Below are 27710 nucleotides of genomic sequence, written 5' to 3'. Positions count from 1 at the left end.
ATTCACGTCTGTCAATAACTTTAACTCTCCTTTTGTTGAAGTCTCATCTGGAGTTCCCCAAGGAAGTGTGATTGGTCCCTTGCTTTTCCTTATTTATATTGTTACGGGAAAGATTTATTCACCGAGAGCTGGTCTTGCTAACGGCTTAGAGAGCTCACAGTCAAGCAGGCCAACGGGAGAAGCTTCAGAGTCCAACCCACTACAACCACGTTGTCGTCTTCTTCATTTGGGTGCCAATTCAGCTGTGTCGGTTCGACAGTTCCATACACGTATCATCACCCCGGCCCGTAAGGCACCGTCTCGGTGCCTGTTAAATGAGCGAGTCGGCGTTGTAGGGCTTGAGACGAGAAACGTGGACCACTTCCGTTCTGGGAGCAGCAGCTGATGAGTTTGTGGTAGCGGCAATCTCGTAGGTCACAGGTGTGACCTGACGAATGACTCGGTAGGGCCCAGCGTATCGCGATAGTAGTTTCTCGCAGAGGCCAACACGTCGAGATGGGAGCCACAGGAGAACAAGAGATCCCGCAGAAAAAACGGCATCTCTATGTCGACGGTCATAAAGAGACTTCTGTGCTGTCTGCGACGACGATAACCGAGCACGCGCTACCGCACGTGCCGTGAGGGCACGGATGATTGCATCCTGAGCGTACGAGGTGGAGGATGGGTGGTCTGATGAAAGCAGTGTGTCGAAGGGCAGTAAGGGATGACGTCCGTAGAGTAGACAAAAAGGGGAGTAGCCCGCTGTTTCATGACGCGACGAGTTATAGGCGAAGGTTACGAACGGAAGAGCTATGTCCCAATCAGTGTGGTCGGTAGATACGTACACGGAAAGCATGTCCGTCAATGTGCGGTTTAGTCGCTCCGTAAGGCCGTTAGTCTGAGGGTGGTAAGATGTGGTGAAGTTGTGACGGGTAGCACAAGATCGGAGTAGATCATCAACCACACGAGATAGAAAGTAGCGACCACGGTCTGTGAGCAGGTGAGTCGGAGCGCCGTGCTGGAGAATAATGTCGTACAGCAGGAAGTCGGCAACGTCGGTTGCGCAGCTGGTTGGTAGCTCTCGAGTGATTGCATACCGAGTGGCATAGTCTGTGGCCACTGCAATCTATTTATTTACAGTTGTAGAAGTAGGAAAAGGGCCTAGCAAGTCCAACCCCACTCGATAAAATGGCTCGGCTGGAACTTCAATAGGTTGAAGTAGATCGGCAGGGGGAGTCGTAGGCTTCTTTCGGCGCTGGCAGAGGTCACAAGATGTGACGTAACGGCGAACAGAGCGGTACAGACCCTTCCAGAATACTCGTCGTCGAATGCGGTCGTAAGTTCTGGAGACTCCTAGATGTCCAGAAGTTGGAGCGTCGTGGAATTGTCGCAGAACATCCTTTCGCAGGTGATGTGGTACGACGAGTAAAAGTTCGGCGCCGTCGGGGTGTAAGTTGCGGCGGTACAAAACGTTGTCTTGAAGCAGGTATCTTCTAAGAGAAGGGTCAGCATAACGCGATTGAAGGCGGTCAATGATGGTGAGCAGCGATGGATCTTGGCGCTGTTCGTCAGCCACGTTCAGAAAGTCAGTGATGGCTAAAACGCAGGCATCGGATTCCAAATCAGTGGAGCTAGGTGGATCAACAGGGTGCCGGGATAAGCAGTCAGCATCGCTGTGCAGCTTTCCAGATTTGTAAACAACCGAGAACGTGTACTCCTGTAATCGAAGTGCCCATCGGCCGAGTCTTCCTGTAGGGTCCTTAAGCGTCGACAGCCAGCAAAGCGCATGATGGTCCGTGATGACTGCGAACGGACGTCCGTATAAGTACGGACGGAATTTCGCAATAGCCCAAACGAGGGCTAAGCATTCCCGCTCAGTGATGGAATAATTTTGTTCCGCTTGCGACAAAAGACGGCTAGCGTAGGCTATCACACGGTTGGTGCCATTCTGTATCTGAGCGAGTATAGCACCAATGCCATGGCCGCTTGCATCGGTGCGAAGCTCTGTTCGAGCCGCTGGATCAAAATGAGCCAACACAGGTGGTGATGTGAGGGCGGTAATTAGCGACGCGAAGGAATTTTCTTGGTCCCTTCCCCAAGAAAATGCCACATTCTTTTTGAGGAGATCCGTGAGGGGCCTAGCAATATCCGCGAAATTGAAGACAAAGCGGCGGAAGTATGAGCAGAGCCCAATAAAACTGCGAACTTCTTGTGTGGAACGCGGAACCGGGAATTCTCGGACTGCACGGACTTTGTCAGGGTCGGGTTGAACACCAGTGGCGTCAACAAGGTGGCCGAATAGTTTAATCTGCCGACGTCCAAATGAGCATTTCGACGAATTTAGTTGGAGACCAGCGCAACGAAAAACGTCAAAAATTGCCGAGAGACGAGACAGGTGGCTTTCGAAGGAGGGCGAGAAAACTATTACATCATCCATATAGCAGAGGCAGGTCGACCATTTGAAACCGCGAAGAAGAGAGTCCATCATACGTTCAAAAGTAGCCGGGGCATTGCACAAACCAAAAGGCATGACCTTGAATTGGTAAAGGCCGTCGGGTGTGATGAATGCCGTCTTCTCGCGGTCGCGGTCGCCGACCAAAATTTGCCAGTATCCGGATCGAAGGTCAAGGGACGAGAAATAGTTGGCGGCGTAGAGGCAGTCGAGCGCATCATCGATTAGAGGTAAAGGATAAACGTCCTTCTTGGTGATCCGATTCAGGTGGCGATAGTCGACGCAAAAACGCCAGGTGTTGTCCTTCTTTTTAACTAAGACCACAGGGGAGGCCCAAGGACTCGATGACGGCTCAATGACGTCTTTACTGAGCATTTTCTCGACCTCCGTCTGTATTACTTGGCGCTCAGCACGTGACACGCGATAAGGGCGTTTGTGAAGTGGACTGGCGTCGCCGGTGTCGATGCGGTGGGTTACGGCACTTGTGCGGCCCATGGGACGGTCGTCAACGTCAAAGATATCCAGGTAAGAAAATAGAACACCCCGGAGCGCCGCAACTTGGGAAGGTAAGAGGTCACTGGATATCATTTTGTCGAGGAACGCCTTAATTTGCAACGTGATGACAGGTTTCGTCATGGTCTTAGTGTAGGTGTAAAAGAACAAATCGGACATTCATCAAGGGTGGAAAGATCGGCTAAAGTGATGTTTTGGGGAAGCACTTGGGTCGACGTAGAGAAGTTCAGAACTGGAAGTAGCACCGTGTTGTTAGCAACAACCACTATAGTATGTGGTAGTGCGATGTGGTGCGTAAGAGTCAAATCAATGAGGGGAGCTACCAGATAGTCTCCATCAGGAACGGACGGGAAGGGCGACAGAGGAATGTACATAGCAGCCTGGGGCGGTAGCCATAGAGACTCCACGGATCGTAGCCGAGTGCGACTTGGAGGAGTGAAATCGGAGCACGAAGGCAATTCGAGCCGTAAGATACCGGTAGAACAATCGATGAGGGCGGAGTGGGCGGTTAAGAAGTCAATTCCAAGGATGACGTCGTGTGGGCAAGCATCGAGGACTGCGAAGAGAACGGAAGTGTGGTGGCCAGCAACAGTAACGCGGGCAGTGCACATACCAAGCACCGATGTTCGACTTCCGTTGGCAACTCGAACAGTAGAGAACATAGCTGGTGTGAGAACCTTTTTCAGGCGAGACCGCAGTGTAGAACTCATAACAGATACTTGGGCACCAGTGTCAATTAGAGCAGTAACGGCGTGGCCATCAACGAACACCCGAAGTAAATTGCGTCTTGAATTTGTAGCCGGTTGAGGGTTTTCGTTGCGAGTCGTCTACGCAGCGCCACCTCCGGGAGCTGCACTCGTCAGTTTCCCGGGGAATGGGCAGAATAAGCCGGTGACGCAGAGCGGCGGCGTTGAGGGGAGCGTGACGGCCGACCCTGAGGTGACGGCGAGCGGCTGGACCAGTTTCTCTGGGCGACGACGTCAGCGTAGGACGGTTCGGAGCGTGGAAATGAACGGCGAGCTGAAGGGTCCAGAATATGGTCATCCGGAAAACCGGGTTGCGAATAGTGTCCGCGGTCCTGACGGCGATCTACATTACGAAAGCTTGGCCGGAAAATTGACCTGTTGCGGCAATGGCGGGAGACGTGCCCAACTCGAGAGCAAGAAAAGCAGATTGGTCGATCATCATGCGTGCGCCACTCAGATGGATTTCGGTAGCGTGGTGGAAACCGAGGAGTCGAAGCTGCCGCAGCGACAAGTGGAGCAGAGTGGTGGTCAGCGTTGTGGACGGGAGTGCTCATGGGCTGCGGCATAAGTCTGGCGGGCTGGGGAACCTGGACGCCCAGGTTAGCAAACTCCTGACGTACGACGGCTTGAATAAGCGAGACTGTTGCCCAGTTGTCTTGTGCAGGGGGCTGATAGGAAGCGGGTGCCATGGCTTCCAGCTCCTGGCAAACAATCCTTGCGATATTGGCAGGAGGAGCAAGTGAACGGGGCGCTTCAGAATCTTCGCAAGAGGAAGTCGCAGCAGTGTTTGGTAGTCTCGCGATTTGGTGGGTGATTCACCTGCTTTTAGCTTGCTCAAATCGCCGGCATTCAGATACGATGGAGTCGACAGTGGTGCAGTTCTTGCACATTAGTATGTTGAAAGCATCATCAGCAATGTCTTTCAACACGTTGCTGATCTTGTCCGCCTCGGACATGTTTTTGTCCGTCTTCCGGCACAGTGCCAGTACGTCTTGGATGTACGTGACGTACGACTCCGTCGATGATTGAACACGCGACGCGAGTTCCTGCCTCGCTGCCATCTGACGAGCAACTGACCGACCGAACAAATCGCGAAGCTTTTGCTTGCATGTGTCCCAGCTGGTTAATTCTTCTTCATGCGTCTCATACCAGGCGCGTGCCGTACCACGTAGGTAGAATAGAATATTTGCCAGCATAAGCGTTTCGTCCCACCTGTAGTGCTTGCTGACGCGCTCGAATAATGCGAGTCATTCTTTGACGTCCGTGCTGTCCGTCCCGGAAAACGTGCCAGGGTCGAGAAGATGGGGGGAATCACAGGTGATGGAGCCGGCGCGGATGGCGAGGCCTGAGTGCCAGTTTCAGGCATCGCGACTGGACAAAGCTGGCGTCCACTGCGGAGTTCCAGAGCCGGGTTGTGTGAAGACCCAGCACCTCCACTAAAAGATGTTACGGGAAAGATTTATTCATCGAGAGCTGGTCTTGCTAACGGCTTAGAGAGCGCACAGTCAAGCAGGCCAACGGGAGAAGCTTCAGAGTCCAACTCACTACAACCACGTTGTCGTCTTCTTCATTTGGGTGCCAATTCAGCTGTGTCGGTGCGACAGTTCCATACACGTATAAATATTAACGACTTACCCTCCTCAGTCAATTCTAAAGTTAGGCTTTTCGCTGACGATTGTGTCATTTACCGTACCATTTCATCTGAAACTGATCGACAATCTCTACAATCTGATCTTGTCTCTTTAACTTCGTGGTGCACAGCATGGCAAATGGCACTAAATCTTTCAAAGACTAAGCTAATGTGTTTTACTAAAAAAGCGTCTCGTATTCCAACGTCTTACTTACTAAATAATACTTCAGTGGAGCTTACGACTTCTTATAAATACCTTGGGGTTAACATTCAGTCTGACCTGTCATGGCATCACCACATTAACGTCACCCTTGCTTCAGCAAATCGCTCACTCGGGTTCCTTAAACGTAATTTGAAACACACCCCTTCGCACTTGCGTAAACTGGCTTATATCACCCTAATCCGTCCTAAAATAGAATATGCCTCAGCCATTTGGGATCCCGATCAAGACTACATTATTGAAAACATCGAAGCCCTGCAGAACCGTGCTGTTTGTTTTATTTTTTGTGATTATTCACGTCACACCAGCGTCACTTCATTGAAACTTCGTGCCGAACTGGAACTCTTATCACGTCGCCGTAAAATAGCTCGCTTATCACTACTTCATAAGCTCTACCATCACACATCACTTCACGAGGACTTTAGGCCACCCCCTGCCATCTTTCCGCGCCGCGATCATCCCTTTAAAATCGAACGCTTCCCTTGTCGCACTTTTCATTATGCTAGATCCTTCATACCGCGCACAATAACCGAGTGGAATGACTTACCTTCAAACATTGCAACCGTCACCGATATCACTGAATTTCAGAACCTACTGTGCAAGCGTGTGAACCTTTTGCGGCATTTCCCCTCTTTTTTCTTTTTTCTGCAAACCGTGTTTTTTGTAGAAACTGCGTATGTTCATGGTTCGTGCTATTTATTGCTGTGTTTGCCTAATTCAGTTATTCACACGTGTTTTTGGTGATGTTGCCATTCCTTTATGCTTAATAGCGCGTGTGTTTGTAGTAAGCTAGATTGCGTTTTATTGTACTCTTGTGACTCTATTTCCTTTTTTGTGTAGTTCAATTTTAAAATATTTTTTTAGTTTTATTATTGTTTGACTCATATTATTTCTTCTGATTATTTAAGATTATGTGGTAAGAATATTGACCTTATATTTATTCTAATGTATTTAGTAGCTGTATGGTGTTTAGTTTGCGTGTTTTCTGGTTCTATTAATCATTTCATGTACCTGTATGTATTATAGCCCCCCCCCCCCCTATGTAATACCCTCCTGTGAGAGGGCCCTTAGGGGTATTCTGAATATAAAAAAATAAATAAATAAAAATTGATGTGATTATAAATTCATGGCCGATGATTTTAAGTGTACAGTGCGCATAACAAAAGAGGACAAAAATTTATTATCTGTGTAAGTCTAAAAATAAGAAAGCGCTTTTCAGGTTTTTTCGTGTGAGAAAAACGATTCCACAGCCGCAAAGAATTCACTACGCCTTTATGTCTCTTCACGAACTCTCCGATTTCTTAAAAAATAATGCTAAAGGCATGCAAACCAGGTTTATGACAATTATGCGGAAGCCCATGGTGAAGTTAAGGGTGGATGATGATTTCCAGCAGGTATCTTTAGCTGAACTGGCGGATGTGATGAAGAGCTTACCACCCGCTGCTCCTGGACCTGATGGGGTGACCTCTACAATGATTAAAGTGCTATACGAAATATCCCCACATGAAATCCGTGATATAGTTAATTATTCACTGAAAAATTTTTGGATTCCGGCAGATTGGAAGCTTTTCAAAATAATTCCGATACTTAAGAAACAGGGAATGGAGTTCACTCTGGATAACATAAGGCCTATTTCATTGACATCTAACCTGGTCAAGCTTGTAGAGAGAGTCTTAAATGCCCGTATAATAAACTATATCAATGAACACACAACACTAAACCCCAGACTAATTGGCTTTAGATCGGGATACTCCTTTTGGTGTGCACATGTGGATTTGGAAAGTCGCATACAGCTGGCTCGGCATCGCCGCGAATACTGTGCACTAGTCACTCTAGACTTAGCTAAAGCGTACGACAAAGTGGAATATCCTATCCTAATTCAGCATATGCAAGACTATCGCTTTCCAAAATATATAACAGCATAGATTACAGAGTTTCTGAAAGACAGAAAATTTTATTGCTTCTTGGATGGATGCTCTTCTAAAAAATATAAGCACACACGAGGTGTACCTCAGAGCTCAGTGTTATCCCCGGTGTTATTCAACATATTACTAAGTTCCATTCCAAGTCATCAGGATATCCAAATTTACGTATATGCAGATAATATTGCTTTCTTTGCAACAAACAGTGATCTGCACTCGTTGTACCTGGCTTTTCAGAATTACATGAGCATGCTAGAAGCATAGCTTGACAATATCCATATGTCATTGAACGTAAAAAAAGTGCACTTCTGCCGCTCTCTTTTAAGGTTCGTGTCAACGTTTTTCTAAGGTTTCGTAACGAGCTCATTCCCCAGGTCAATTTTCCTAAATACCTAGGCATCGTATATAATAGAACACTCAATTGGAAAAGCCACATAAACGAGGTTGGCTGTAAAACGTCACGTGCCTTGGGTTGGTTACGAAAATTGGGAAACAGAAAAACAGGATTGCGAAGGAGATCATTGATAATAATTTACAAGATGCATGTGGGGCCTATTATAGAATTTGGGTGCATATTATTTTTTGGCAGCACGGTGCAAGATGAGGCAGTTATTTTTGTTAGAAAGAGAAGCTTCGCGCTTGGGTCTTTGACTCCCCAAATATGTTGCAACTATTGTTTTGTATGTGTAAGCGCGTCTTCCACCTTTGTTAACTTGATTTAGAATACTTACAGTTCAAACTTTCCTAAATATATACAAATCGCTTCTGAGACAAGCGTCTTATGTTTTTATTCAAGAACCAAGCGCATTCTTCACAACACAATGTTCTAGACTACACTTCCCTCATATTAGGTTCGTCCAAGCACTGCTAGAACCTCTGAATGTAAATATCTATCAGATTACCTCGACGAAGATGCCTAATTCAAAACTTGAAATAGAATTTGATGCTATCTTTCCCTCTAATGCGAGAGAAGTGCCCCTACAATTTTTAAATAATCAATTACAAGATTACTTAACTCATCTGTCCACAAAGAACATTATTGTGATGGACGCACCCGTACTAAACGAAAAGGCTGGAGTAGGCGTCTTCTGTATTTCTCTCCACTGAACTTTTTCAGTTTGATTACCAGATTATTCGCCTATATCTATCGCTGAATTATTTGCTATGATTCTAGATTTTTGTAAAATTCCTGCAAGCGAATAAGAAGCAGTGATACTTACTGATTATCTCTCAGTATGCTTTGCACTATCTGCAGCAAAAATTTGATATCATTGAGTATGATTAGTAGTTTATTACCAGCAAACCTGAGAAAATCTACTTGCTCTGGGTACCTGGCCAATGTAGAATTCATCCGAATGAGATGGCAGACTCGTTAGCCACAGCATCTTTAAGCAGACCACTTTTACCTATTTTACCTGATTTTGCTTTTGTAACAGCTTTCAGATATAGAAATGCTTGTTTGCACAAGAAAATAGAAGAATCATCATTGAATAAAGTCAGAGACTTCGTAAATCTAAAATTTTGCTGGAACAAACAGGAGTGTGTACCTCGGCAGTTAGACATTAGAATTAACAGATTACGGTGCCGAATTCCGCACTTGAATTAACCTACATAAAACTGGACTCAGAGAATCTCCGCTATGTCTCTTTTGCAAGTAATTAGAATCAATATATCATTTTTTTTATTCCGTCACCGATATTCTTATCAAAGGAAAAGATACCTGGTCAAACCAATTGAGAAGCTAGGTTTAAAAATAAACGTGGCAGTAATTTTATCGTTCGGAGGGATTACATTTGCTTATAGCCACATGGAGGTTTGCTCTGCTGTGTGTGTGTACAAAGGAAACAACAGATCACTTCGTTAGTCTATTGTTAGTATTTTCGGCTCCGAGACTACCTGAATGCCTGACTGCTAGCTCGTGTAGCATTTTCATACATTTTTACAGTCTGTTTTTGCTTTATAGTGAATTTTTATTTGATGATTTTCTATTTAATGAAATTTTATTCAATGAAATACCATTTAATGAAAATGATTTTGTATTTAATGATTTTCTATTTATTAAATTTTATTTAATGATTTAATGATTTTTGAAGCATAACTAACTCATGTTATGATCCTGCTGCCCGATTCTTGGCTGATCCCCCTTTGTGGGCGAGTGCCAGCAAAGCGAAATTGCTCATCATCATCATCATCATCAGCGCTGCAACCGCTTTTTGTATTTCGTATTTATGTAGCACTGTGTGCTACATTAGGCACGCGCAGGGTAACACATATAGGACCGCCACAAGGACAACCACTAACACTTATACCGGGGCCCTTTTCGAACAGTTCGAACCAACGCATTGCAAGGTGCGACTTCACGCAACACTCCCAGGCATTAAGACCCCTGTGACAACCGGGCGTCGGATAAGGGGGATGCCTGTACCCATGCTTCTTAAACCAGTGGGTGCCGGCGGTGGGCTTCGAACCAGCCACCTCCCGTAGCAGAGGCAATCCACTAGGTCACGGCTACGGCCTAGTGGATTGGGACCTGTTTTTGCAAACATATCTTCTAAGCAAAGTTGCAATAGATCGACACATTACTTACATAACATATTTTGTGAAGGTGGAACATTCCCCGTCCTCTCCTTGCAGCTCCGCAGTGGCCGCATCCTCCGACTTCCCGCCATGGCTTCCTGTCACAACCCGTCGCCTTCTCCGTCTGCTACTTCTCCGACAACCTTTGTCGTGGTCCCCACACCCCGTCATCCCGGGAGATTCTCTGCGCAACCTGACCTCGATGTCGACTACTGGCTTTGCCTGTATGAACGAGTCAGTCAAACTCACCGCTGGGACACAACCACAATTCTCGCTAATGCTCTCTTCTACTTGGACGGAACCCCGCGTGTCTGATACGAAAAAAAATGAGTCCGAACTCACCAGCTGAGACACGTTCAAGGACAAGTTACGTCACAACTTTGGGGACGCGACCAGTCGCCACGCAGCTGCACGACAGAAGCTGGCTACCCGTGTCCAGTCCCCAACTGAATCGTATGCGTCCTACATACAATAAGTGCTCGCTCTAAATTTGCCGGAATGTGGACGAGGCGATGCCTGAAGCGGACAAGGTTGGCCACGTTTTAAAGAGAATCGCGGACGACGATTTCAATTTGCTGGTCTACACCAACGTCTCCACTACCGACGACATCACCCGGGAATGCCGCTGTTTTGAAACAGAAAAGAGTCGTTGGGTGCGCCTTCCTTTTTCTCGTGTGCCAAACACGGCTGCATGCACCTGCTCCGATTCCGCCGCCACACCGCCTTTCGAGCAGAGTGTCACGCATATCATTTGACGGCAACTTGAAGCAGCAAGTCCAGCGTCACTTCAGTCCTCTCCTTTCGAACATGCTACGGTACCAACAACCTCCGCAGTCTCTGTTATTCAGGTGGTTGTACGACAAGAATTCGCCAACCTTGGGTTCCGTGTCGCGTGCCCCGTCTCTCGCCGCTCTTTCAGACCAATGCCCATGAATGCGTCTCGACATGACCGATTCGTCCCTCCACGATCTCGCAACCCTACGGAATGGCGGACTTCCGACGACAGACCAATCTGCTTCCAGTGCAACCACGTTGGACATGTCTCCCGCTACTGCCGTGCTGCCTGGAAGCTGCCACATAGGAACCTGTCTTTCGCAGCTTATCGCCCATAGATCTTCGCCGGTATTCGCCCAGCCATACGAATCCTGCTTCCGACAAACTTAACAGCCGCCTTCCTACTCGTTCTCCGTCCCCTCAACGCCGTCGTTCGCCGTCGCCCCAGCCTCACCGCCATCCTTCGCCTCTCAACTTTCCATCGTACCCGACGGAAAACTAGATTATGAAGCTCCTGGAGGTAGTGATGCCTCATCTCAGTCTGAACCAAACCATCCATTGACGCTTCCTGCGAACAAGAACCATACCGATGTGCACGTGAGCGGTATTTCTATGACGGCACTAGTCGATACTGGCACTCACGTGTCCATAATCAGTGTCCATCTTTGTCGCCGCTTAAGAGAAGTACTGACGCCTCCTGCTACAGAAGCTGCACGTGTCACCGATGGCGAAACTGTTACTGTCCTGGGAATGTGTACGCTCGCATAAGCATCGCCGACCGCTACGTTCCTGTCCTATTCACGGTGCTTCTGAGAATAACAATTCTCATGACCTCATCTTAGGGATGGATTTCCTGTCGACCAATTCTGCTCTGATAGACTGTTCAGCTGGTACTCTTTGCTTAGACCTTCCTCTTCAGCCGGATATACTGCCTGACAGTGGAGTAGCCAAGGGGGGTGGGGTGGGGGGGTTGATGTTTTTTTCCAACAATTTTTGTCCGACCCATTCCCCTCTGCCACTTGCTCAACTTATTTTTTTCGTCGCTTCGCGCTGTTATGATTTAGAGACGAAGTGCTGCTACTATCACAATACCATTGCTTGGTGCTTGTAAATAATGCCTGCAAACGAAAAAAAAAAACATGATGTTGCATTCTGTGAGATTTTGGGCAGGAATCTCGGCCGCGAATGTTTCAAGTTGGCTCGGCGACAGGATTGATGCTCAAGTGGTGGTAATACTTGTACCCACCGGAAAGGATCTCATCAGAGTCGATCACTACAATAATTTTCAATAGGGAGAGGTTAGTTTTAATGGAAATAACCAGACACCGTTTCAAGGTCTCATAGGCCACGTTCAAGCGTATTACAGCGTGACTCTTTGTACGTGTGCCAATATATACACAAGCCAAAGAATAACATTTTTATTCAACCTTCGCTAGTTCTGCTTACGTCTAAACACACACACACACACACGCACACACGCGCACGTATGCGACAGAATATTTGGTTTCTACACCTAACTCGGCTTGTATGCGAGCGTACAATATATTTATATATATCTTTATTATGCCCTAATGTCTAAGGCTTTCCGAAGAGTTATCCAGTGACGAAAGTGCACCACAGGCAAACATGCACACTAATCACACTCTCAAAAAGGCCTACTTAAATACTCGTAATGTACACTGTCTAAAAATTTGTCAAAATAACGGTGAGTATACCGCCAGCTCTATTTCCAAGCTTATGGCCATCAAAATGACGAGAGGCCATCATTTAAAAAAGATGGCACAACTTGACCATTTTGATGCGTTTCCCGCCATTTCAAAATACAAGCGAACCGTCAAATTGATAACATTAACATCAAAATATTGATAGGCCGTTATTTTAAAATAAGGGGTAATTTTATCATCTTGATGCGTTTCCCGCCATTTCAAATTACAAACAAACCGTCAAATTGATAAAATTTACTTCAAAATGACTAAAGGTCGTCATTTTTAAACGGAGATATTCTTTCACCATATTGACGTTTTTTTTAGTGAACTTCATGCACTGCTGAACTGAGCTGTCCGATTGACAACTTTTGACAGTCAAAATCACAGCAAATTGTCAATTTTAGATAAGAGTAATTACTAATTAGTGTCATTCAACGTCCTTTTGTCAATTAAAACAATTAATAAACCACCAATGTAGTATTTTCTTTGTAAAGTGCCAGCAGACTCTCAATGCATTGTCGATAGCAGGAAGCAAATCTCTTTCTTTCCAAGAACTTTTGGCTTGAGTAACCAACCAGCTGAGCTACACAAGTCATGTATTGAGCAAAAAATTCCTATATGACATACTCACCGATGACAGCAAGATGAGGTGTTGTTGACGTTCTCTCCAGGCTCTCTTCACCTGCATGCTGGGAGTTCAGAAGCAAAAAATTGGTTAGACTCGGGAGAAAAATTGTAATAACCCGATATACATATCTAAATCACACATCTTAACTAAACTTCCAAGGGTCGCCTTGCATTGTTTAACATAAGCAGCTGATAATTCAGTTCATATTACAAGCCTACACACTGTTGAAGGGGAGGAAATACATGACAAATTAAAAGATAGAAAGAAGGTGACATTTCCACTTCCATAAAAGCCCCCTTTTTCACAATGAGGCCAAGCAATTGTGGTTTGGGTGCATGGGGAGAGTTGGCCTGGGCTTCACATTTGAGGTATTAGTTTCGAAGACATAATTGAGGATCTCGTCTGTCTTTACAAATGAAATGCATGTGTAATCAGAAGTGGTAAAACAAGTACACTAAATAAAAAAAATGTGAGTTATTGAGTACATACTTCGCTCGGCAGTGTGAAAGTTGCAGTGGCATCCATGACCAAAGATGCTTGAAGTTTACCTTTCTACGCCAGAAGGTGTCTGTTGACCCTTCAGACTAGGCCTTTGAACCAAAGACGATTGAAGCTATTAGCAGTTGGTCAATGATGTCTATTAGACAGTTGCATGCAGTAACTTGCATACAAACTTGCAAGAACTCGACACATCTCCTAGGGTCTTCCTAAACGTATGGTGTTTTAAATGCTTGCACATGCCGGTAACGCTGCACTTAACTCCAGTTCGTCAATGTTTACGGAATGGTATCTGCTGGTTTCATGGGCAGTAACGTTTCTTTAAATAATTCAGTCAGCCCACACGCAAGATTGCTGTTAGTTTAATGTTTCTCAAAATACACTCTGGTTTTCCCATTTTGGTCTTTTTTCCGCGACGTATCTACGCTTCCGTGTTCATTTAAAAGAAAAGGTCACTTTCGATTGCGATTCGCATATAGGGGTAAAATTGCCCGATCGCAATCAGATACTAACGTCTGCCTTCTATGCCGGCTAGCAATAGAGAACCACAGTAAAAAATTTCGGAAAAGATGCAGCTTTGAGCCACAGTACTGGACAAAAAAAAAAAAAAAAAACTATTTCTGGTTGACGTATAATTTTACGAATTCGTGGCTGTATCTTCTACATTATTTAGTTGCTCAGAAAAGTGATGATCATCACGGGCTTATAGCGCAGGTATTATAACGAACAGATGAAAACGAAAAACAAAAAGTACTTACGGACGATCTTCGTGCAGGTACTCTCAATGTATTCAGCAGTACGTAAGATGATAATGCGCTCGACCAATCGTGTCTGGTCCTTGAACAATTAACCACTTTCAATCGCGATCGAAAGTGCGCGATGAGTGCAATAAACACGCGCTAATGCTCCTCGTACGCTAGCGTTTTCAATTTTTCTTCACTGGAAGAGGACTTTTTTATCATTAAACACAAGCTGACGCCTGAAAATCGCCGCACGTGGTTCAGCCTCGGCGCGAAAGCACCCACCAAGGCGGCGGTGTCGAGCCAACTCCAACGGTGCATGCACGTCACTCGAACGCATGCTGCAAGTATGTACTCCACAACCCGCGAAAACTAGCGCTTGCTTTTTCGCTACTCGCAAACTAGGTGCCGTGTTAAAACCATGGGCAGCCGAAGGATGTAAACAGGCGAAAGAAGTATATAAGCACACTCACCTTGCACCTGAGTTTAGGCTGGAGCTTCCAACAGAACGCGCGTTACACGGGCCCTCGGTCTTTCCAGTTCACCACGCAAAAAATAACACAAAATGGCGCACCAAGCTGCAGGCTCCTTCCCGAAGAAGAAGAAGAATAACTTTATTTATGAAGTCCAGCGAAGTTGATTTGGGGCGGGCCTAGGCGTCGGCCACGAGCCCTTGGGCTCGGGCGGCTTCCTCGGCTCGCTGGACGGCCCACAGTTGTTGTTCGAATGAGGAGCTGAGCAGAGCCCCCTCCCAGCGTGTCCTGCGGTCCGAAACTGCCTCTTCGTGGTTTTCATCGTTGCTTTCATCTAAACTCGAGCATTCCCATAGTATATGTGAAAGTGTCGCCCTTTCATCGCAAACCTTGCATTTTTCTGTTAAATACAGATCAGGGTAACAGAGACTAAAGAGAACTGGATTCGGATAAGTATATGTTTGCAGTTGTCGCCACGCAACTGCCTGTTTTTTATTTAACCTGTTGTGTGGCGGAGGGTACTTTCGCCTTTCTAGCTTATAGTGCTGCGTTATTTCGTGGTAACTAGTCATGCGGTCCCCCCACTCCCACTCCCCCCCGCGTGGAACTTCGTCCGAGGCGGCGTCGGCGTTCGCAACGGCTCGGTTCGTGAGTGCTCGAGCCGCCGCGTGCGCCGCCTCGTTGCCGGCCAGCGGGGTTTGTGTGTGTGCGGGGGTCCATATGACGAAAGTGTCATTTTTTTCCCGAATTTTGTCTTCGTTAGTCATTAGGATTCGCAGCGCCTCTCGGGAGACACGACCGTTCGCATAGTTGCGTATCGCTGCTTGCGAGTCACTAATTACTACTTCGGCCTCAGTGGTCGCCACCGCGAGTGCTATGGCCACCTCCTCGGCCGTCTCGGTCAGTGGCGTTTGCACCGTAACGCTCGTCATGCATGTCCCTTTACCGTCGACCACCGCGGCCACGTAACCACACCTTCGCGCGTATCTGGCCGCGTCCACGAATACCGCTTCCTTGCAATTTCCGAATTTTCTCTGCAAGTCCTGCGCTCTCTGGTTTCTTCGGCCGGTGTGATGTTCCGGGTGCATATTTTTGGGCAACGGCGGAATCACTATCTTTTCCCTTACCATCACGGTTATGTCGGCTTTTTCGCCTTGCTGCGTGTGATAGTGGATTCCCAGTTTTTCGAGGATGTACCTGCCCGTTTTAGTCTTAGAAAGTCGTTCATACTGTGCTACGTTGTGCGCTTCTATTAATTCGTCAAGCGTGTTGTGCAAGCCTAGTTCTAATAATTTCACTGTGCTTGTGTTCATGGGTAAGCATAAAGCTTGCTTATACACTTTCCTGATTAAGCAATCTAATTTTATCTTCTCGGCGACGTGCCAATTCAAGTAAGAGGCAACGTACGTGATTCTACTGAGGACAAAGGCTTGCACAAGTCTAATAGTGTTCCCTTCTTTCATACCACTATGTCGGTTCGTAATTCGTTTTAGAAGTCGGATTGTCTGATTTACCGCGTGTTTCAACCTGCGAACAGTTTCGCCATTGTGGCCATTGGCTGCAATATACAAGCCTAACACGCGTATAACGTCTACTTTGGGAATGACGTGGCCTTCCGAGGTCGTTAGCTGTATCGCTTCCTCTGCGTGATTTGCGCTTTGTTCGCTGTATTTGGGCTTTCGACCTCTGCGCGTAGGTCTGTAAACCAGTAGCTCCGATTTCTCAGCCGAGCAGGTGAGGCCCGTGTCCTCTAGGAATCTTTGAACCGTATCGATGGCTCGCTGTAGCGTCTGTTCTATTTGGCCGTCACATCCCCGAGTTACCCACAGAGTAATGTCGTCTGCGTACAGACTGTGGGAGAGCCCGTCAATCTCTTCTAATTTAGCTGGTAACCCTATGAGTGCGAGGTTAAAGAGCAAGGGCGAAATCACCGAACCCTGAGGAGTGCCGGCGCTGCCCATCTCTATCTCTCCTGACTCTAATTCTCCCAATGTGATCCTCGCTGTCCTGTCCGTTAGAAAATCACGGACGTAGTCGTACGTCCTTTTACCGAGTCCTAGTTCTATTATTCGGGTAAGTATAGTCGAGTGCTTGACATTATCAAACGCCTTCTTTAAATCTAGGCCTAAGATTGCTTTGGTAGAAGTGGTCATGCTGTCTATTACCTGGTGCTTGAGTTGTAGCATGGCGTCCTGCGTGGAGAGGCTCTTCCTGAAGCCCAGCATGGTGTGAGGAATCAGATCGTGGTCCTCGAGAAAGTTTGTTAGTCTCGCGAGGACCACGTGCTCCATGACCTTACCAACGCAGGACGTCAGCGATATCGGCCTTAGATTTTCCAGCTGTATGCGCTTTCCTGGTTTGGGTATCATAACGATGCGGGCGGTTTTCCACTGTCGGGGAATACGTCCCTTTTCCCAGCATTCGTTAAGGAAAACCGTGAGGTGCTCTATCGATGTGTCATCTAGATTCCGAAGCGTTTTGTTCGTAACCCCGTCTGGTCCGGGCGATGATTTCGTGTTGAGCCTGTGCAGCACCGCGCGTACTTCAGCAATGCTGAAAGGTCTGTCCAAGCACTCGTTCGCAGTGCCTTTGTATTCAGAGTGGAGCACGGGTCTAGTCGGATTAGTGTATCTCATCCTGAGTTCATGCAAGAGTTCTGCGTGGGTGCCTTTGTAGACGTTGATTATCTTGTTGACATTTTGCCTATATGCTGTTTTAGTCTCCTCTGGATCCAGCAGGAACCTGAGGAGATTCCACGCCTTGGTGAACCCTACCCGACTATCCATGCTATTACACGTCTCTTCCCACTGTGACTTGCAAAGCTGTAAAGCGTATTCCTCGATGTCTCTATTCAGTTTAGCTATTCGCCTACGTAAAGTCCTATTGTGTCGTTGTACTTTCCACCGGGCTTGTAGGCTACGTTTAGCCTCCCACATATGCAGAAGCTTACTATCTAGGACCTGGAGGTTTGCTTCAGGAGGGACCTCATGCGTTGCTGCCGCGACATCTTGCCTCAGCATTGATGTCCACTTTTCTATATCTTCGATATTTTCCGAGGAGTCAATCCTATTTTCCCTGTTTTGCCTAAACTTGTCCCACTCTACAAGTTTTAGTAGCTTGCTTTTCTTTTTGCACGGCCCCGCATTGGCACGAATTTCTACAATAGTGTGATCACTGCCCAAATCCTCCTGTGTATTCGTCCAGCATACGTTTGTTATGTTTTTAACGAACGCGAGATCTGGTGACGTATCAGCACAAACACTATTTCCTTGTCGCGTAGGCGCGGAGGGGTCGGTAATGAGAGTGAGACCCTCCAGTAGAGCATCCTCCCATAGGTTTTTGCCTTTCAGGTTTTCGTATTTGTAGCCCCATGCGGAATGATGAGCGTTAAAGTCTCCCGCTACGAGGAGCGCTCGGGTCCCCGCGATGCCGGCCGCCTTCTTGAGTAGCGCGCGGAAGCGGTGCTTAAGTCGAGGGCTACTATACACATTAAGAATGAAAAGACTATTGTCTCGATTCTTTGGAGGTACTATCTCCACCAACAGGTGCGGTATCGCGTTTACCTTTATCTCATGCTGCGTTACGGTTAGGTTACGTTTGACTAGCGTCGCGACGGCCGGTTTGTCCCGAGGAGCGCTATCCTGAAATGACCTGTAACCGGATAACTTAGCTTTAACGTTAGTTTCCTGTAGAAGTATCACATCTGGCTTCTCCTTGTTAATCAGGTACTGTTGAAGATGTCCCCGCTTTCTAGCGTATCCTCTACAATTCCATTGCCAAATTACGTAATTTTTAGTATTGTGAGTAGCCATGATGATAGTAAAATTTAATATTTGCCAGTGTTCTCCCTAGTCTCTGTGTCCACTGGTCTGTGGTACGGTTTCCCAGTCTGTTTGAGGGGCCCGCAGCTGCTAGCTGGTAACCTTCGCTCGTTGTTTTCAACCCTCATCTGCAGGGTGGCGAGTTGTTGCTGTATTTGCTGCATTGTAGTTGTTATCTGCTGCATCGCGCCTGTAAGCTGGCTAAGCATTCGTTCCATTTCTGCTTTACGCGTGTTCTTTTCATCCTCTATTTCTTTCCTGACTATGCTTATGTCGTCTTCGACATCGTGCCGTTTCCTATCCCTTTCCTCTGTTTTATGTGTTTGAATTTCGGCTTGCGCCGGGTCCACTTCAACTGCCCTGCGTTTCGAGGGGGTCGGCACCGTTTCATCCTTAGATAGTACCTCCCCTGGATTGTCCTGCAATCGGATCGTTCCGCCCTTTTTAGCTACCTCATTTTTTAGACTAGCATTTTCCTCCCTGAGTTCCTCAATTACGTTTTTGTATCTAATGTTATCTCTCTCCAATTGCTCGAGTCGTTTTTGAATTTGCATGATCATGTCGTGTTGACCTTCACTGTTAGAAAAGGCAGTGCCAGACCGCGCACGCTCGCCGGAGGCGGCTGCCGCCCAGCTCACCTTGGAGGCTTTGGGTAGACTGTCGTTACCACCGGGTCCGGCAGCTCGCGTCGCTGTAGTGTCGGTACTGGCGGGAGACGTGCCCTGGGACTTAGGTCTGTCCTTGGCTCGTTGGCGCTCGGCGTTCCTCGACCGAGAGCGGGAGTGAGACCGGGACCGGGAGCGGGAGCGAGAACGCGAGGCGGATCGGCCTCGTCTCTCCCCACGCAGCGCCGAACAGGCGTGTCCACTTTCGCCGTACACCCTATAGCTCTTGTCTGCGTCCTCCTCACGTTGCCTTCTTTCCCACTGGCGTTTCTTCACTATGTAAGGAGTTCTGTACTTGGCTTGGCATTTCCTGTCTCCGGTAGGGTGGTCCTTGCCGCAAAGTCGACATCTGGGCTCACAGCAGTGGTCTTGCGGTGGATCATCACAGCCACAGCCTCTGCATCTTCTACTCTCTGGGTTGGGGCAAACGTCGGATCGATGTCCAAGTCGGCCGCAAGCGTAGCACGTCTCGTACTGTTTCTTGTAGAGCACGCAACGGTGCTCCGTTCCGTTGTAGTATATGTAGCGCGGCACTACACTTCCTTCGAATACGACGATAGCGTGTGCCGTGCTTCCCATCCTCTTCGCGTGCAATAACGAAGGGTTGTGCTCGTTGACGAGGTGTCTCTCAATATCCTCAGGAGAATCTTCGTCGGGAATCCCACGGATGATGCCCTTGGTTGTATTTTCCGGCGCGGCTGCATATGCCCTCGCTGCGTAATCTTTGTCTCCCATGGTTAGCTTGGAGATTTCACAATATCTTCTGGCTCTCTCTTCCGATGGAGTACTCACTACTACAATATTCTGTCTTTCGTTTACGCGAAAGATATCGCCTCTGGTTTCCTCTTGGTTCAGTCCGGCAGCGGCACGTATGCTGTCGCCGATCCGAGCAGCACGATGTGTCCTGGTGCTGAAGCCATCTCTAGGGCGTACGATGACCTTGATGTCGTCCACCGGCAGATTCGGTTTTTTGGTCGCCATGCTGAGTCGTCGCACGTTTCTGGCTGCTCTTTTGACAAACGCTTCATCATCGTTGAGCGCGTCAGCGGTCTGCGCAGCAGGGTCAGTGCCCGCGACGCGCGCCTTGCGTTCCTTGTATTTGGCCCGAACCTCGAGCCAGCCATTCTCCTTGCGAACATCTGTCGGCGATATTTCTTCACCGTCTACGTGAACAACTTCCATTGCAGTCGAGGATAAAGCCGTTAAGCGAGTAGCAAAGGGGCGTCGCACTGCTCGCTGGGTTCGGCATAGACGCCGGCCGCGTCTGCAGCGCGAGCGACGGCGTCTACCGGTGCTGCGTTAGGCTTAGTTCGTGTGCCAGTGTGGCACCGCAATAAATGAGCTACAGTGTCCAGAAAAGCGGCTCACCTCCGAAAAACTTGATATAGGCAGGATTCGCTGACCTTCCAGAAACTGCTGAGTAGAATGCCGTTGATCGAAGATCTGAATTTCTGCCACAAACATAAAACATCCGCGGAACCGACGTGAAACGCGTCCGCACCCTCTGGCCCCCTGGCGGCATCCCCGCTCCTTCCCGACGCGAAAAAAAAAAACCGCACAAAGGTCGAAGGAACACGAAGAAACAAGTTGGCAATGCATGCACCAGCTCCCTCGGCTGTTTCTCTCTCTCTGGCAGAGCAGCGGCGGCCTCCTTTCCCCTGTTTCAGCGAGGGGTAACATCAAAGCATCGCGAGAGATAGCGACGTGTCAGATGACGTGTGGTAGTTAACGGAAGCGCACTTGAAGCTTTTCTCTTTTTCTGTCCCTCATCCCTGCTTCTCTCCGCTCGCTAAATAACGACGGAGCCCCCGTCTTTTCCGTGTGACGCCGCCGACTCGTCAAAATAGATGAAGAGATGGTTGTCAAAAGGACGGCCCGGTTTTACAGTGTAATTAAGGCTCATAATTAAAAATATGATGGTCATAAAGCTAAAGCATCATAATAAGAAATGCAGTGCGGGCAGCTTTATTGTTCAGCGCTGTTGCAAACAGCGCAAGATTGAGGAACACACAGCTGAAAAAATATATGACAAATTGTATACATCGATTCGGCTCATCTGCTCGTGGGGAACCACGAGAGATCGACACGGGTCCAAAAGTTGATATTTTGGATTTCCTTGAGTATTCTATATTTCGTGCACCTTTCACCAGGTAGCCCGAAAGTCAACTTCGTTTTATGATTAACGGCATAACTTACGCGAAAAAAAAATCAAACTTCACCAACACGGAGCCACCAATTTCGTCACCTGTCATTTTCGAAAATTGCAGATGCTATAAAAAGACAAATATTTTTGTTTCAAGGAAGATATTTTTTACCGGAAATGCATGTCTAATGAAGTATGAATTCATGCAGCTTCAAGTTTGTAGGCCTTAAAAAAATGGCTTTTAAAAATGTCTAATTTTGCGACAGTTTGAAATAACTTACGTATTCCCCATTTTTTTTCTCCGAAAGTAATGCAAGCAGCGTTTTATAACTTGACACGTTTTAAGGATATAGTGTGTTCATTAGGTACATAAATTATTGTTGCCGTAGAGCAAATGTAATTTTTTATATATTGCCTCAAAGTTCTCATATTGGCAAAAGTGTACTCCACTGAAATTTGAATAATAAAAAACCTCATCTTCGATTTTTCCTAAAATCTCGCAAATAGACAACCGAAGGCCATCATACAGGTATATAGAAAAACATGTTGCATTATTTTGTTTTTAGCGACAATATTTGTGGTACAAATCAGAGCTTTTCGAGAATGCGCTGATAAGTTGAGAAATCTAGAAATTGGAACGGAAAAGCGGCAATGAGCTTCAAACGCGAGTAAACGGGACCACATTTGGTGAAGAAAGGTTGTTTTAGCAGATAGGAGTAAGTATTTGTAACACGATATTTTACAGTATCTGAATTCAGTCTTATACAGAGAGCACTCAGACTTCTAATATGTGGTGCCTCTCCATTACTGACACACAGATGGAGCTGCTGTGACGGCCTTGTGTTTGCAACACGTTGGGTAAGAGAATTGAATGTTGAATGTGTTCATAAACGATTCATAACAAATTTTTATCATTTAGGGCACGAAGACTGCCGCATTAGACTGAAGAACACGCTTTAGGGCAAGTTGTCATCCGTCGTCTGCTCTACAGATGAATTGCTGTACGCCGCATCTCGGAGGCAATGCTTTAGATCCTATGGTTCAAAGTAGGGACAAAGATTACGCCTCCCGTAATTTTATCGAGAAAAACATTGTGAAATTCATTTTAACGTGCTATACTTCAGTTTTACATTCGCACTGTGAATACTTGCGCACGCTGTTTTACATCTGCTCTCATTAAAGGTGAAAGAAATAGGAACAGATGACAGATAGATCACTTTCGTGCTGATGGTCTCACCCATAGTTGCATTGCCAGTAATTTGAGCCTCAAGGAGCGTAGCGATGGCTGACCACTTCATCCGGGATAGAGTTTTTTGTTCAGATTATCTCATGTTGCATTAAAAGAAAATACCTTATCAAAGAAACTTCTGCAAGGTCGAAGACATCGGCCTGTTTGCCCTCCAGAAGCTTCTGCCGAAAGCTGTCCATCATGCACATAACAACGACCACGTCTGCCAGAACTGCTTCAGACGCCTCAGAGGTATGCTGTCTTCGTCTAATGGCTTCTCAGCGGAAACAGCTGATGAGTTTTTGTTGGAAGAAGAAAAAAGCAAGATAAGAGCGGTGCGTAAACACGCGTGAAGCATTGTCACATATGCGACTGGAGAAGCTGCATGCGCAAAATGGCAAAGTTCATGCAGAGCCAAGACAACTTAGCAGCAATTCTTAAGTAACCGCGAAATGCCGCCGTAATGTGTGTAACCACCACTTTCAACCATCAGATCTAAAATGCAGTGTGTGTGCCCAGTGGTTCAAGAACTTCAAGCAAGCCTATGAGGCGTGTTCTTCGTATCAAGAGCGCATGCGTTTGTTGACACTGTTGCCGAGCGACTTAGAGCACCGAAAACTCCAAGCGCTTATACCAAACTTGTCAGCTTACATGATATACAGATCCCGACGCTGGCGCGCAAAACACGGGATATGGTTAGCACCAAATGCGGTAAAAAGGACACGGCTGAACCCAATGGACGTCCAGGCAGCTATGGCTTACTACTCCAAAGGTGAGTATAGCTGCTCTCGGCAGAGTCCTAACAAAAAAGATGTAGTATCTGTTATCCTTGACGGAAAAAAAGGAGCTTGTTTCGAAAAGGTTTATGACCCGTTCGGTGCGAGAGGCTTACCGTCTCTTTAGAGAAGCTAATCTGAACACGTCTATTGGGCTCTCAAAGTTTTATTCAAATAGTTCGAAGTGGGTTCTTCTTGTGCCACACCAAGAAGTGTGCCTTTGTATATACTGTGCTAATGCCACGGAGTGTATTTCTGCTCTACAAGATGTCACCGATAGTGCCTACATGGCGGACTTCTTGAAAGAACTATGTCTTTGCAGCTCCCCTACAAGTGATTGTTTTTTAGGCCATTGTGACTATTGTGCTAAGGAGGACGCTCTGACAGCCACATGTTTAGGAATCACTGAAGATATTGAGGTAGATACAGTATGGAAAAATGGTGATCTAGTAAAAAAACAGCCCAGGCAAGTGCTTTTCTGTGAGAGCTAAGTCTATGGTCCGTGAAGTGGATTACCCATGATTACATAAGATACATTCAAGAATCAGCAATATGCCAGGCGAAAGAGAACCAAGAAAAATATTCTTGGATTTTTCACTTTGATTTTGCCGAAAATTGAACAGCCATATTACCGATGAGGTACTGTCGTATCACTGGCACAAAAGACAGGTGTCTATATTCACGTGTGTCGTCAGAAGGAAGCAATCAATTCAAAGTTTTGCCGTCATCAGTGATGACACATGCCATGATGCTGCACATGCCTGTTTCGCTCTAAAAATAATCCACAACTATATGAAGGAACAACTTAAGCATTACACGCATGTTACTGATGTTTCTGATGGTGCATGCAGTCACTTCAAAAAGAAGTACCAGTTGTTCGAGTTATGTCAGAAAGATCATATATCAACAAAGTAGATTTTTTCGGCCGTAGGACATGGCAGGAACTCGTGTGATGGCGTTGGTGGCCTACTAAAGCATCAGGCTACGCTCTACAACCTCAGAGCGGCAAGCTCAGCTGTGATTATGTCAGCGTCCCAAATGATGGCGCGAATGAGCGCGAAGCTCAAGAATGTCAAGCTGCTGTGTACAAATGCAGATGAGCTAGAAACATTCCGTCAGTTTAAGAAGAGCCAGTGGAAATTGTTGCCATGTGTTCCAGGCATACGTTCTTTGCATGTTTGGCTAAGCACATCTGAGGGAACTGATCATGGTCGTGTTTTGTTAGCGTCACGTACTGCTAAATGTGATCTGCAAAAGATGCAGCCATTTTGAGCATTTCTCTTATTTCTCGCAGTCACCAAAATACCAGTGAGGGTACTTCAAGCGCATATGCTTTTTCTAGCGAGACCCAACACTTGCGTTGGAACATTTTTATGTTTGAGTTTATCTACAAATATAGACAGATGTTTTCCAACTGAGTTACAGTGTCGAAGATTTCCTCCATTAGAGCTGTGTTATCAGGAGCATAAATGTGCCTTCATGGGTGCGTATTTGTCACAGTGTTAAAACAGCCTTTCTTCACCAAATGCGGTCGCGTTTACTCGCGTTTGAAGTTCATTGCCGCTTTGCCGTTCCGGTTACTAGATTTCTCAACTTATCAGCGCATTCTTGAAAAGCTCTGATTTGTACCACGAATATTGTCGTTAAAAACAAAATAATGCAACATGTTTTTTTATATTACTGTATGATGGCCCTCGGTTATCTATTTACAAGATTTTAAGAAAAATCGAAGATGGGGTTTTTTATTATTCAAATTTCACTGGAGTACAATTTTGCCAATTTGAGAACTTGAAGGCAATATATCAAACTTCACATTTTCCCTACAGCAGCAATAATTTCTGTACCTAATGAACACACTATATCCACACTATAGCCACATGCAAAATTTGGGTTCTTGCATTGTCGTTCACCCCTTCCGTATCCGCTAACCACGTCTGCAAGTGAAAGGTGCCATTGAACAGCAAGGAGTGGGCAACGGGAGAGAACAGAATCACTCTGTCATGTCGTCAAAGTGATTTTCAGCAATATGTCTCATGCAGTTGTACTTGCTTGCAAACAGCTGGACGAAAAGTAGTGCATACTGATTTTTTACCAAAACTTTCTTTTTTGCTACCCGGCAGGGTGGTCCAGTGGCCGCGCCACGGTGGTCTAGTGGCTGAGGTACTCGGCTGCTGACCCGCACGTCACGGGTTCAAATCCCGGCTGCGGCGGCTGCATTTCCGATGGAGGCGGAAATGTTGTAGGCCCGTGTGCTCAGATTTGGGTCCACGTTAAAGAACCCTAGGTGGTCGAAATTTCCGGAGCCCTCCACTACGGCGTCTCTCATAATCATATGGTGGTTTTGGGACGTTAAACCCCACATATCAATCAGGGTGGTCCAGTGATTACGGTGCTCTGTTGCTGACCCGCAGGTAGCGAGATTGAATCCCTGTGGTATTTCTGATGTAAGCGAAAATGCTTGAGGCCCGTGCACTTTGATTCAGGTGCATGTTAAAGAAGCAAAGTGGTAAAATTTCCGGAGCACTCCACTTGGGCGTCTCTCGTTGTCCCATCGTGGTTTTTAGATGTTCATCATCATAGTCACCATCATCTTCATCAACGTGACTACGTCTACTAGAGGAAAAAGGCCTCTCCCATGTTCCGCCAGTCAACTCGGTTCTGTGCTTGCTGCTGTCACTTTATACCCGCAAACTTTTTAGTCTCATGCATCTGCCCACCTCAGTTTGTGCCTCCCCCTTACTCGCCTGCCTTCTCTTGGAATCCAGGCAGTTACTTTTAATGATGAGTGGTTATCGTGCCGACGTGCTACACGCTCGGCCCATGTACATTTCATCGTCTTGATTGCAACTATGATATCCTTAACCCCGGTTTGTTCTCTAATCCACTCTGTTTTCTCCTTGTCTCTTACCCCCTCAATTGATCATTAACAAGTATGTTTTAAACGCCAAGCATTTCTTAGCGAACTTCGGCGATTCTGCGTCTATCTATCTATCTATCTATCTATCTATCTATCTATCTATCTATCTATCTATCTATCTATCTATCTATCTATCTATCTATCTATCTATCTATCTATCTATCTATCTATCTATCTATCTATCTATCTATCTATCTATCTATCTATCTATCTATCTATCTATCTATCTATCTATCTATCTATCTATCTATCTATCTATCTATCTATCTATCTATCTATCTATCTATCTATCTATCTATCTATCTATCTATCTATCTATCTATCTATCTATCTATCTATCTATCTATCTATCTATCTATCTATCTATCTATCTATCTATCTATCTATCTATCTATCTATCTATCTATCTATCTATCTATCTATCTATCTATCTATCTATCTATCTATCTATCTATCTATCTATCTATCTATCTATCCGCCTGCGACTTTTAGCTCTCCTGGCCGTTTCAATATTAGTATCGATACGGTTACGAAGCGCGCCTCCGACGACGTTACGAAGGGCGCCACGAATCTAACCGCTGACTCCACTGTTACCAAAGACGGCGACGCCAACACGGTCCCGAAGGCGCCACTGCTTCGAACTCTGCCGGGAAGGTCACCAGCCGTTTGGTAGCGTAGGTTTCTCAGCTCGCGACTTCTTCTGCGCAGAGCTGATAGACGAGCAGACGAGGTGACAGTGAGTTAGACAAGGTTTATGTACAGCATAGATACAGAGGCGTTACAAATTCTGCAGTGGGGCCGGCAGCTTAGAGACTCGAAGAGCCGAGCTCTCTACTCTGACACATAGGTCCACTGCTCGCGACGTGCCGCAGGGCTTTTTTTATATGCACCGGGAGGATTCTTTGAGTAACCAAATGTCCAACTAGAAGCGCCGCTGGCCGTGAGGTCAGAATCCTCCAATAGGGTCGCCGCTGGGCCGCGTCATTCTCATTGAATCCGGAGCCGCTGCGCGTGGTTGCAGCCAAGGACGGCTGACATCGCTACGCATTGCGAAAGACTCGCCAGACAGGGAGGCGCCTATTGCTGCAACGGGCTCGCTGTGGGTGCGCGACAGAAAGGCACCACCACGTGATGACGCCGTTGAGTTGTTCGCGTCAGGTGGACTCGCATGGTGGCCTTGACACAGATAGCCTTTTTCAGAGGCATGAACGTTCGGTGTGGACTCGCTGGCATAACAGCAACCCCGACGCCAGACAATGCGCCGGAAAGACAAATCAAATCAAATCAAACTTTGATTTGATT

The 27710-nt window shown here is 46.6% G+C and overlaps 1 protein-coding gene across 2 annotated transcripts in view; it reads right to left on the bottom strand.

Moving 5' to 3' along the window:
• Window positions 1–14978, bottom strand: part of yip2 (yippee interacting protein 2) — a 263544-nt gene extending 248566 nt beyond the window's left edge. Inside the window, exons 1-3 of one of the 2 annotated variants that reach the window (XM_075882775.1) lie at window positions 14859–14978; window positions 13637–13737; window positions 13151–13208 (exon numbers count right to left, since the gene is read on the bottom strand). In XM_075882775.1, the coding sequence (XP_075738890.1) occupies window positions 13151–13208; window positions 13637–13672 (94 nt within the window). In that variant the 5' untranslated portion in view covers window positions 13673–13737; window positions 14859–14978. The remainder of the gene's footprint in view (window positions 1–13150; window positions 13209–13636; window positions 13738–14858) is intronic. The other variant, XM_075882776.1, reaches the window with a different exon arrangement.
• Window positions 14979–27710: the final 12732 nt, after the last annotated feature.

The sequence above is a fragment of the Rhipicephalus microplus genome, unplaced genomic scaffold (genome assembly GCF_043290135.1).
Source record: "Rhipicephalus microplus isolate Deutch F79 unplaced genomic scaffold, USDA_Rmic scaffold_14, whole genome shotgun sequence".
Taxonomy (NCBI): domain Eukaryota; kingdom Metazoa; phylum Arthropoda; class Arachnida; order Ixodida; family Ixodidae; genus Rhipicephalus; species Rhipicephalus microplus.
The sequence above is the reverse complement of the archived record's forward strand: the minus strand, read 5'-3'. Positions and strand labels throughout refer to the sequence as shown.